This window comes from Biomphalaria glabrata, chromosome 6 (genome assembly GCF_947242115.1).
Source record: "Biomphalaria glabrata chromosome 6, xgBioGlab47.1, whole genome shotgun sequence".
In the NCBI taxonomy this organism is placed as follows: domain Eukaryota; kingdom Metazoa; phylum Mollusca; class Gastropoda; family Planorbidae; genus Biomphalaria; species Biomphalaria glabrata.
The window spans coordinates 9,098,789-9,110,592 of record NC_074716.1 but is presented as its reverse complement, the minus strand read 5'-3'; the positions used below and the strand labels follow the sequence as shown (position 1 = coordinate 9,110,592).

The window sequence follows — 11,804 nt, the reverse complement described above, 5'->3', positions numbered from 1 at the left end:
AGCTAAGCAGGAAAAAAAGATGTCCACTTACTCCTTCAAAACATCTGAATTGGCAGTAGTTTACAAGTTAACTAGTCAACAATATTTTATAGAGTTTACATGTTTATTTGCAGAACTTAATGCCAATTATTCAACTCAGCTTAACAGAGTTTACATGTTGTTAATTCACCAAAGCTTGACTACGTTTAGACAACTTCCAGAGCTCTAAAAAATAATAACTGTTTCCTGAGATATTTACCTAGTGGTAGTAGTATTTCCTGAGCTTAATAATTTTAAAGTAATATGTTGATTTCCTACTGGTTCATTTTACATCATAGTACCATTTCTATGTCAAATGTGTGTTTTTTTCTCTACATTGGTAATAAAATAATTTTTTTTTTCAATTTTGTATTCATTAGAAGCTACAATGAAGAATAAAAACAAATGACAAATAGTAATTGCTTCACAACATTTTTATTGTGAATTAGTAATAAAAGTTGCATGGACCTGCTCTAATAGACATCAACCACCTTTCAACATTCAATGAGTTGATGGTGTTATGTATTGAACAACTTTAAAAAAATAAGAGTTAATGTATAGTTTTATCAGCCATGCCAGCAATTAAAAATTGTATAATTTCATTGCATTTTCAGAGAAATAAGCACCAGTCAGACTTCAATCAATGTATCGAAATAAATAACATTACATACAGAAATGACATTGTAAAGTATTTGATATACAACCATGAAATATCACAAGAAAATATTTCAACAATAGTCAAAGTGACAACCAAAAATTAAATTTAAATGAACATTTGACTTTTCCAGAGGCTAAGTACGCCTGAACTTGGCGTGGCCAAATATGAAGGGGGGTTCGAGGTTCGACACCCGACACAAGCTGAGTTGTGCTTACTGAGCGCCTAAAGGCAGCACGGAAAAACCTTCTCCCAGATAACTCCTTTCCCCACTGGCCTACAAATGAGATGGGACCAAAGCACTCTGAGCAAGCAAGAAAAGGCTATATATTTTATTTTCTTCTATTCTCTCCATATGAAAACAAAAATCTAAAATTAGTCTTACTGCCAGTAGAGTGGGTTCACATTTATTAGTCAATGACCACTATATTCACTATATTCATTTGTACATTGACTCTCAATAAAAACATTAACTCTAGTACTAGTTGGGTAAAGGGGTAATAATAAATAAAAGCCTAGTAAAATTTTAAAAAAAATGAAAAAATTTGCATTTCAGAAGTAGATGTTTCACAAAGCTATATGGTAACCATCACAATGATTCCCAGTGTAAATAAAAAAGTATAACAAGAAAACAACCTATGCATTAAAAAAAAAAAAAAAGTTAACAATTAGAGAAAAACTCTACCTTGAATTTACATAATTATATTAGTGATCATATCTACACTTTCCCAATGTCACCAAGAGATTGTTTGAATTATAACTCTATACTTCTTTTTTTTTTTAAATGAACACAATATTATGACTATACAACAACTAAAGCCCAAGTATTTTATGTTAACTGGAATTCACAAAATACAAATTAAAATGTACACATTTATTCTTGATCTTATAACTATGTACTTGATTGTATCTTATAAGTATCATGAAGGCGGTACAAAAAATGTATTATAGCTACCGCCACCAAGTGTGACTACATGGTATGGCCTCCGGTTTCTTTAAATGTTTAACAGAAAATACTTGACTTTCACTTACAACATACCTCTTCCAATCCTCTATAGCAGAGTCTAGCTCAGATACAGTGTCATCACCATCACTTACTATTGCATTTATTGCACTTTGTAACGTTTCTCCTTCAACATCTGTTGGATATTTACTAAAGTCATCCAAAATAATTTGAAGGGCAGTTCTAATGTGTAAAAGATTCACTCGTTCCCTAGTAAAATCATAGTTGGAAGCTAATTCATAAAGGAATTCAAAGAGGTCTTCCAACTTTGTTTTCATTGTTGTGCCAATCTGTTTTTGCTCCCTTGGGTTGAAATTCACATTTTTTGTAGCACAGTTGAAAATGGCTGTCAAAGTTTCCTCACATTCTTCTTGTTCATTGGCCTCTTGAAATTTGTTTAAGACCTTCATCAAATCTTCTTTTTCTTTTGAGCTGTGCTCCACAGCTTCATTGTAGTTTCTGCAACATCAAGAACATTTGTTAAAGCATTTATCTCATTTTAAGTATTGTCTAATTATTTGAGCACTATTAAGAAGAGCTGATAATGTTTGAACTGTTTACACACTAACATACCTTAAAAAAAAAAAGATTTTTAAGATAATTGCACACTTCTAAGTCTTCATCTTATATTATTATAAAGAATGGGACCCCTCAAGAAAACATTAAGTAACTGGAACAGACATAAAACAAGCAGTGAGATTAAAAACTAGAGTAACACCTTTAGAAAAGTCACTAAATTTAGAAAGCCTTCAGGATAAAAGACACAAAAGTAAAGTAGCAATGATACATAAAACACTGAACCATAATCTTCAAATATAAAAACACAATTTAATAAAACACCCAGAAAGACACAAAGATAAAGGCACATTCCTCATTCCATACATGCCAGGACAAATTTGTACAAATGCTCCTTCTTCCCTAGTGCTATTAGAGCAGGGGCGGACTGGCTATATGGGCATTTGGGCAAATGCCCGGTGGGCCGGTACCTAAATGGGCCGGTAGGGCCACCGAAATGGTCTGCTCGAAGTCACTAAGGCACATATCAAGTTGTTAAAGGTTTTATAATATTCTTATTATGTTATTATTATTATTTTTATAAATGGCCCTCTGAGCGTCGAGTTTTAAAAAAAATCTTTCACAGACATTGCAGTGTAATACTATTTTAAGCAGTGTAATACTATTTTAAGCAGTGTAATACTATTTTAAGCAGTGTAATACTATTTTTAATCTAACACATTTTCCGATAATAAAATGTAGAATGTAGACAGTGCTACTAGTAGGCTTTTTCTTTTTAGGGCCTACATAATTGCTGATTTAAAATGACGCTATATTTCTTATTAAGATATAGACTTCAGTGTATGCATACATATCGATACATTTTCAAACTTAACAATGATGTTTAAGGATCGATACACCTAGAAATGGATGCCCATCACATGATAGAGAATTTGTGGGCCGAATTTTATAGAAATGCCCGGGCCAATTTTGACCCCCAATCCGCCCCTGTATTAGAGCATGGAATGGGTTGCCTGAGCTAGCCATGAAAACCAGTGACTTGGCAGAATTTAAGTCATTGGTTAACATGCATGATTAGATGCATGATATGTAGGACGTAATCATCATCTTTTTTGAAGTAACGTCTGTATTATATATGAAGATAAGAATGTTTGACGAAATTTGCAAAAGAACCATATATAATATTGTACCTTTGTATCAACTTGCTTAGTTAATTTATTCAACCAAGATTAAACATTTACTATCCAGCAGTGTGCATAAAGTAGCAAACATAATTGTAAAAGCTAAATAAAACCTGCAAACATATCTTAGGCACATTGAAGATAATAGAAAAATCAGATATTCAGTAGCACATGCAGCTTAAAAGAAAGCATTAGGGCCAGCCTTAACAGCTTATAAACATATTTGGAACATAATGAAGACAATCTTCATAGTACAACTGCACAACAGAAACTTCCCCTTTTTTTTTTCTACAGTGGCAAACTAAGATGTTAATACTGTCCCTGACAAATTAGGGTGGTACTTCTAAACAAAATGTTAATATTGTATAATTATGCTGTTAGAGGAGAAATATGCCGTAAGGAGAAATCTGCACTGACCACAACGCTACACTACATATTATCATAGAACAATCTATCGAATGGCAATCTCCTCTGTACACAACCTTTGTTTGATTTTGATAAAGCCTTTGACAGTATTGACAGAGACATAATCTGATGAATCACTACGGAATTCCAACAAAATTCACCAATATCATTAAACAGTTCTACGATGACTCATCATGTCAAGTAATACACAATGGTAAGCTGACCAACCCTTTTCAAGTAAAAACAAGAGTAAGACAGGGATGTATGCTTTGGCCCTTGATATTTTTGCTGGTGGTCGATTGGGTCATGAGACAGATAGTCTTAGATAACAAAAGCGGCATACAATGGACACTGATGCAACATTTAGAGGACCTGGATTTCGCTGATGATATTTGCCTCCTCTCCCATACACAACAAAATGCTCAGACAAAACTCACCAGACTCTCAGAAATAGCGAAAAAGACTGGACTTCTAATCAACAAAAAGAAAACAGAAGTTATGAGGATCAACAACAGACAAGAGAACCCAATCATGCTACAGGGAGAGAATATCCTTGATACAGACCACTTCACTTATCTGGGAAGTAGAGTTAGTAAACACAGCGGAGCTGATGATGATATATACTAATTTGGAGCAATAAAGCTAGGTCTGCCTTTTCAACTCTTCAAACTATCTGGCAATATAGGGCACTATCTCTACATAACAAAATATGAATCTATAATACAAACATTAAATCTGTCCTTCTATACAGTTCAGAAACTTGGAGAGTCACTAAAACAAATATGGAAAAGCTCTAGACCTTTGTTAACAGATGCCTATGCTGGATATTAGGAATTATGTGGCCAGAAAAGATAACTGCTATCGATTTGTGGGAGAACTAGACATAGCCATAGCCCAAGACATCACAAAACGAAAATGGAGCTGGATAGGACACACCCTGCAAAAATCAGCTACCAATGTTGCAAGGCGGGCACTTGACTGGAACCCACAAGGAAAGAGGAAAGTGGGCAGACCCAAGCAAACCTGGAAGCGGTCAGTCATCAGTGAAGCTAAGGGTACTGGAATGACATGGGAACAGATGAAGAAAGCTGCTCAGAACCGGGTTCGGTGGAGAGGTGTGGTTGCGCCCTAAGCAGTCATCAGTGAAGCTAAGGGTACTGGAATGACATGGGAACAGATGAAGAAAGCTGCTCAGAACCGGGTTCGGTGGAGAGGTGTGGTTGCGCCCTAAGCTCCCCTGGGATTACACAGGATTAATGATGAATGAATGATGCTGTTAGAAAATATCTTTTAAAATGTGTGCTTTCTAAGAGATGTTAGGTGCGGTAGTTTAAAAACAAATTAATCTATAAGTATTATTTCAATAACAGAAACATTTACAATTTTCTGTTAAAAAAAAAAGAATAAAAATGTTACTTAACTGTTTTAATACACTTGAATAGATCTTCGACTGTGATATTGAAACTGAAAACATTATAAGAAAATATAAAATAATTTCCTTTGCTGAATCAAATAAGATTTCATGTAAAACTAGAAAACTTATAATGAGTTAACAACAAATGTTTCTCAGATTAAAAAAAGGGTTTATTAAAACATAAAGGCAACAGTAAATGTATGGTTAATTAAATAAATTGTATTCTTTTTTAAATTAAAGTAAAACAACACTTTCCATTACAACCACTTTTGAATGCACTAGTCAATTATATATCTCTTATCACATAAAGTAAAGACTATGAATAGCAAGAACAATATTACACTAGCAACATAATAAATATACAAAATTTAATAATTTTTGCAAACCTCCCAGGACAATGGTATGGTATATAAATATATATGTAGTTAAAGTTTCCCTAGGGCTACTGTGCCTTTTCAGTGCATTAGGAAGTTGCAAGGATCAATAAAGAAATAATCATTTACCCCTCATAGGGATGTTTTAACCGGGTTTAGTACAATCTGTTATGACACAATTAGGAATCTGGAGCGAAAAGTTTTTTTGTTTCATAAAAAAAAGGGAAAGTTTTGCTTAGAGACAGTGACGTAACTAATGAAAACAAGACTAGGATTTAAAGTGTAGTGAAAGTAAAAATAGAATACTTTTGGCAAGCTTTAGAGTAAGGTCAGCATTAGTTTCTGAAGTAGATATTTAGATAACAGGACATTCAACAGTTTACTTTATTTCATTTTAAACTTCTTGTTTGACATCGCTCATCAGCGTCAAATACCTTTATATTGTTGGCCTTTTGCCGGTGTTATTTATTTCGTTATTTGAGTGCTACCTCCGTTTCGACTTAACTGCCCGAAACACAGTGTGGAGGTGTGCCTAATAATCTAAAAGATTAAAATTTAGTCTGTGTTGTTAACTTTATTTTAAATTTAAAATAAGAATTTGAGGAAATGGGTCTTGAAGGAGGCAACAAATGTCCAAGTTAAGAAACAGCACTATAAGTAGCACATCTAATATTTATAGGATATATCTTTATCAAGCAACAATGTATCTTATATAAATACTGTATGTCAACATTTACTTACATTTATTTAGTTTGTCACTAAAATGCTCACTAACAAACGGCCTTGGCAAGATAAAATCAACTTCATCTGCCATCTCATATGGACTTGATACAGAAGCTAATCCAATTCAAAATTAAAATATTCTGCAAAGAAAAATATTTTCTTTTTGTAAACATTGTAAATGAAAACATTTCTATGCATATCAGATCTAAATCTAAAGATTTTTAATAAACTTGACAATATACATTGAATGTTAAGTATATAAAAAAAAAAGTTTTGACAGGACTCTCTAGATCTAGATAAAATAGAAATCTAATCTAGATCTAAATCTATAGTGTACATATCACACTGATCATGCGCTCTGAACTGTCGATTGATGGTCTTGATGATCCTAGGTTTGAACCATGCATACAGTCATCAGCCACTGTCAAAGGTGACGTTAGGGCCAGGATGTAATTATTTTAAAATCGGAAGGAACATCCAAAGCATGCAAAACAAAAAGAAAACATAGATCTAGAGCAGTGGTTCCCAAACTTTTTGACAAACTGACTCCATTTATGATCAAACTGTCCATGTTATATATATATGCAATACCGGGTATTTGTATTGTTATATAGACCAAGATATAAAAATACAGATCTGGGCCTAGGTATGTGTCAATCATCAAGCAAGAGGTAGGGCCTATATATATGTCCATCATCTAGATCTAGCTAGATCTAATTTAGATCTCTTGTCTAGTTAAAAAAAAACAACTCACTTTTAACTTTGTTTATAAATTAAATATTAATTACTAGCCGGACATTACCTGCGAACTGCAGGCCTTAGTTTGTGTTTACTAATCTAGTGGATTGGATTTAGATGCATGTTAAACTTTGCTAATGTTCATTTCAAGTTTTTCTCTTTCGCCAAGAAAATAAAAGTAGTTTTGCAAAAGTGGGTTTACCTGTATCTATTTAATATCTATTAAAAACGAAAAGGGCGAGAGATGAATAGGATATAAAGTACAATTACAAAGGGTTTACCCGATATTTATTAAATGAGTGGGATTATAAAGTACGTCAGGATGTCTAAATTCGCAGACATATAAGTATAAGGAACGAATTTATGTAAAAATGCTTTTGAAAAATAACAAATTTGAAGGTTAATTTTATTAAAAATCAATACACTAGATATTATGTATTTTCATGCGTCAAAGTAAAATCTATCTGTGCAAAGTGTAGTTTTAAAAATTAGATCTCTAGATCCTTTTGATCTAAACATGGCCTAGATCCATGAAATAGTAATACTTTCATAGAGTTGGGCAACTTTTTTTTTTTGAGGGTCTTAAGTTTGTTTTAGGGCTACAATACATATGTTACCAAAGGAACTTTTGTGCCCCGTTTTATCAAGATTGGTAAAACGATTTTAATTTCTATGCGGGACATACATACTCCTTACTACTTTATAGTAATGATCTAAATCAGCGATGCCCAAACTACGGCCCACAGGCCAGATCCGGCCTGCAACATGCTCCTATTTGGTCTGCCAAAACATTAGAACAAAATATAAAAAAAAATGTAAAAAATTAGAAATGTTCAAACAATATTCTCTTTCAGTTTGGACTCACTCTTTCTTTGATGAATTCCACCTTTAGGATTGGTATTCTAATATTCTTATTAATTAATTTATTTTTAATTAAAAGAACACAAGTGTTGCTTTCTTTTTCAATAGCGATAAGACTTGACAGTTATTTTTAATTCTTTATAAATTCAGCTACTGTCTTGAACTAGCCGTGTCCTTGAAATTTTGTGTATGCAACACATTCATTGGCCTCCTTCAGTCGTAGAACGACTATGGTTCATCTCAGAGCACACTTCATCATGTGGCTGTAGAACCCTATTTTGGAGAGACACTCCCGTCCACAGATAGCGCAGGTTAAGTGAGATGAAAGCCTGGGCATTGTTTATAGTCGGAATGCTGTCGCCCACACAGCAGTTCCCCCTCTCCGCGCAGCTGATGTGACCAAAGGAACGGAATATCCAATACAGTTTGGGATCAGTAGCGCAGCAGGATCTGCCAGGCTGTAGCACGGTGTGCCACAGTCTGCCTAAGGGTCACCAGCTCCTGATTTTTCCTCAGAGTTGTCTCCTGAAGCCTTTCCTGTGTTTGGGTATAGCCGCAGGGCAGCGGAGGTTTGGATTCAGAGTTTTCCTTCTCCTAGATGGGTAGCCAACCAAGGCAAACGAGCCCCTCCAGCCCGAAGCTTACTGGTTTAGGCGCCAGTTGCTCGCCTTTGCCCCTTCTCCTGTCTGTGGTGACGGTTTCGCCAGGCTCAGTAACTGAGCCACATGTGAAGGCCAGGAATTGGACTGGTTGTCAGAGGCTATTTGAGATGCATGCCATTTGAAGCACTTTATAGGTAATGATGGGTTTAAGACCATTACCACTTTCGGCATTAACAACCTTGTGGAACCAGAGCATCATGTTATTTAATGTATTTTTTTTTAAATTGTGTTCTTTTGATATCAAAGCGATTGGTACTGTATTGTTTTATGTTTGTGATTTAATGAAATTAGATAGCCTAAGAAACGAATAGTGGACTCTGAATGTAGAAACTTTAGGGAAAAGTTGACAGATTTTTACTTTTTTGTGGAATATGATAGTAAGCCAACATGTCTGATTTGTAAAGAAAGTGTGGCTGTTATAAAAAAAATAACATTAAAAAGACATTATGAAACCAAACACATATGGTGTCATTCTTGGTTTGAGCCCCGAAGACAAGATTGTTAAGTTACGACTAGAGATTGGGGGATTGACGAGAATATTTACAAAAAGAGAAAAGAAAATGAGTCGGCGATAAGGGCAGCTACAGAGTTGCTTGCATCTTAAGTAGAGCAATGAAACCTTTTTCCGATGGCGAATGTGTAAAAAAGTGCTTGCTAGCAGTGATGGAAGAAATGTGTCCTGAAAAGAATAATGCAGTAGAATCTAAGCTGTCAGCCTTTATCGCATGACAATTATAAGGCAAGTGGAAGATATGGGTGAAAATCTCCATTCACAAAATTAAAAGACAGAACAAAGTTCGAAATGTTTTTAAATGCCGCTGACGAGTCCACTGACATAACTCATACCGCGCGACTGTTGGTATTTATTCCCAGTACAAACAGCAATGCAATTTTGATATAACAGGAGTTAGAAGCTCGGACTTCATGGGACTGCAACTGGAGAAGACCTGTTCAAAGAAGTGTCAACCATCATAGAGGACCTTGCTCTTCCTTGGAATAAATTAGTTGGAGTGACTACTGATGGCGGTAGAAATATGGTTGGATGTCACAGCGGACTGAAAGCAAGAGTTATTTAAATAGTTGTTGAGTCTAATGGATCTGAACCCCTGCAGCTTCACTGCATCATCCACCAACAAAATTTCTATGGAAAGGTTTTAAATCTGGAGCATGTGATGTTTTTTGAAAATCTGTTAGCTGCTGATGTGTCAAGTGCTCCAACAGATCTGCTACTGGAACTGATTGATATACAAAGCCAGACATTCCTGCTTGATAAATTTCAAGTGATGCAGAGTATTGACTTCTACTCCGTGTTACCTGCAGAAACTTTTCCAAATCTTTGAAAATCAATGAAAACAAGCGCTAAGGATGATCACAATGTTTATAAGCACTACTACTAGTAGATCTACTCGCCCAGTCTAGTAGTGGTCTCTAGCTAATAGTTACAGTATATCCTAAGTAATAGTATAGTATTAAATTATTTAAAGGGAAACTCCGATAGTTTTTCAAATTTTAGTTATTGACATATTTAAATTCTGCGTAAAAAGTTGTAATAGTAAACATTATATCATTTTTTATTTAAATGCTCGGAAAATTTTATATTTAATAAATTAGACAGAAAATTCTCCACGCCCCCAAAAAAACGGGATTCTGCGAGATGTTTTTAGTTTTTAAAAACGTGACGTCACGAAGGTGCTGGCTAAATATAGATCTAGACCTATATAACCGATAAACTCTCTTCTCTAGTCTAGATCTAGACCTATCGGATCGCATTTATTGTTACGCTTCACAGCTAGATCTAGTCTCCACGTTGATTTATAATCGGTCATTGTTTATAAACCTCTATTTCTACTTGAAGAAAATTAAATATTGTTCTTCAGCTTGTTGCAGTAGTTCCAATCACAAAGATAAAATCAGCAAGTATGCTGATACAGAAATTAGTGTCTCTTTTCATTTGTTTCCAAGAGATGAAGTTTTAAAGGGAAAATGGGGAAAATTTATTCGCCTGAAGAGCAAATATTTTACAAAGGCATTAGCTAATTCCTGTTTATGCTCAAACCATTTTGAGAGAAGCTGTTTCAGCAACTTCACTGCTGTGGAAATGGGATTTTAAAAAAAAATTGAAGTTAATACCAGGTGCAGTACCAACAATACATTGGATTTCCAGGCCAAAGAATTCAATTAATGATACTACTGAGACATTTTAAACAACTGAAGTTCATAAATATAAATGAAATCAGATTTGTGAGCTAGAAATTTACTACGAATACTAGATCTACTATTAAATTTCTTATTTTATAAGTAGATCTATCGTCTACGAAACTCAATTCCAACTTTTTAACTTTTGACCTTGGGGGTGTGTCTCGCCGGCTGAGCCAGCGTCAAGCTCTCTCATCACTTTTTCCATGTCAACCAATGTTAGGTCGAAACAGCACAAAAAAATCATAATTTTCTTACGGTCAAACATACAGTCATAATTAATACACCATTAGAAATTTCTTTTAAAGTATTTTAATGATGTAATAACGAAAATTTTTTTTTTATCAAAGATAATTTCTTTTTCGCCTCCCTATCAATGAGTATCAATAGGATTTGAGTGCACCGTCGTGACGTCACACAGAAATTCAGTGAAAATCTGACTGTTTTGGATGCGCAGAAAAATTATGTCACAAAAACATCAATTACTAAGTTATTCTTGCAAATAAAAAAAAAAGAATAATATATTCATTATCTATAAATCAAAACACATATTATATCAAAAATTGTCAAAACCATCGGAGTTACCCTTTAAATATAGATCTACTATAATATAGTATAGTATATTATAGTATTATAGTATTTTTTGTATACTACTGTATAGTGTATAGATCTAGTACTATTATTATATTATACTATACCTTTAATAAACTAGTCTTTAAATAAAATAAATTATATAGTCATAGATCTAGAATGAAGCTAGATTTAGATCTAGCTCTACTTCTACCAATCTGTCTAGATCTAGATTAGTCCCAGAATTTAGAACCAATCTTATAGATCTATTTCTAGTCTAAGACTCTATACTCTATAGTGACCATAGTCTATAATCTAGAATCTAGTAGCCAAGATCTTAATTAACTGCGGGATGATAATGTTATTATTATTTCTAAACTCATTTAATGCATTCTGACAGATACCCAGATCTACTGGTCTACTAAAAATAACCTAGTGGATAAGAAGCCAGCATTCACTAGAATGCCAAGGTGTCCAGGCAAAGTGAG

General features: G+C 34.1%; 1 protein-coding gene across 1 annotated transcript; it reads right to left on the bottom strand.

Annotated features, from left to right (window-relative positions):
* Positions 1 to 436: 436 nt before the first annotated feature.
* LOC106065704 (uncharacterized) lies at positions 437 to 11,674 on the bottom strand. The gene is made up of 4 exons (XM_056032173.1): positions 11,445 to 11,674; positions 6,308 to 6,429; positions 5,200 to 5,242; positions 437 to 2,135 (listed from the first exon to the last, which is right to left on the bottom strand). Exons 2-4 carry the CDS (start codon positions 6,378 to 6,380, stop codon positions 1,625 to 1,627), a joined length of 627 nt encoding a protein of 208 aa, XP_055888148.1. The 5' UTR covers positions 6,381 to 6,429; positions 11,445 to 11,674; the 3' UTR covers positions 437 to 1,624.
* Positions 11,675 to 11,804: the final 130 nt, after the last annotated feature.

What these genes read in the sequence shown, in the direction of transcription:
- LOC106065704 (XM_056032173.1), bottom strand. Translation starts at nt 6,380, where the DNA reads ATGGCAGATGAAGTTGATTTTATCTTGCCAAGGCCGTTTGTTAGTGAG. An exon ending in TAGTGACAAACTAAATAAAT is followed by an intron (nt 5,243 to 6,307) that starts GTAAGTAAATGT and finishes TAATGTTTTCAG; the next exon opens with TTTCAATATCACAGTCGAAG. An exon ending in TATTCAAGTGTATTAAAACA is followed by an intron (nt 2,136 to 5,199) that starts GTTAAGTAACAT and finishes TTGATGTTGCAG; the next exon opens with AAACTACAATGAAGCTGTGG.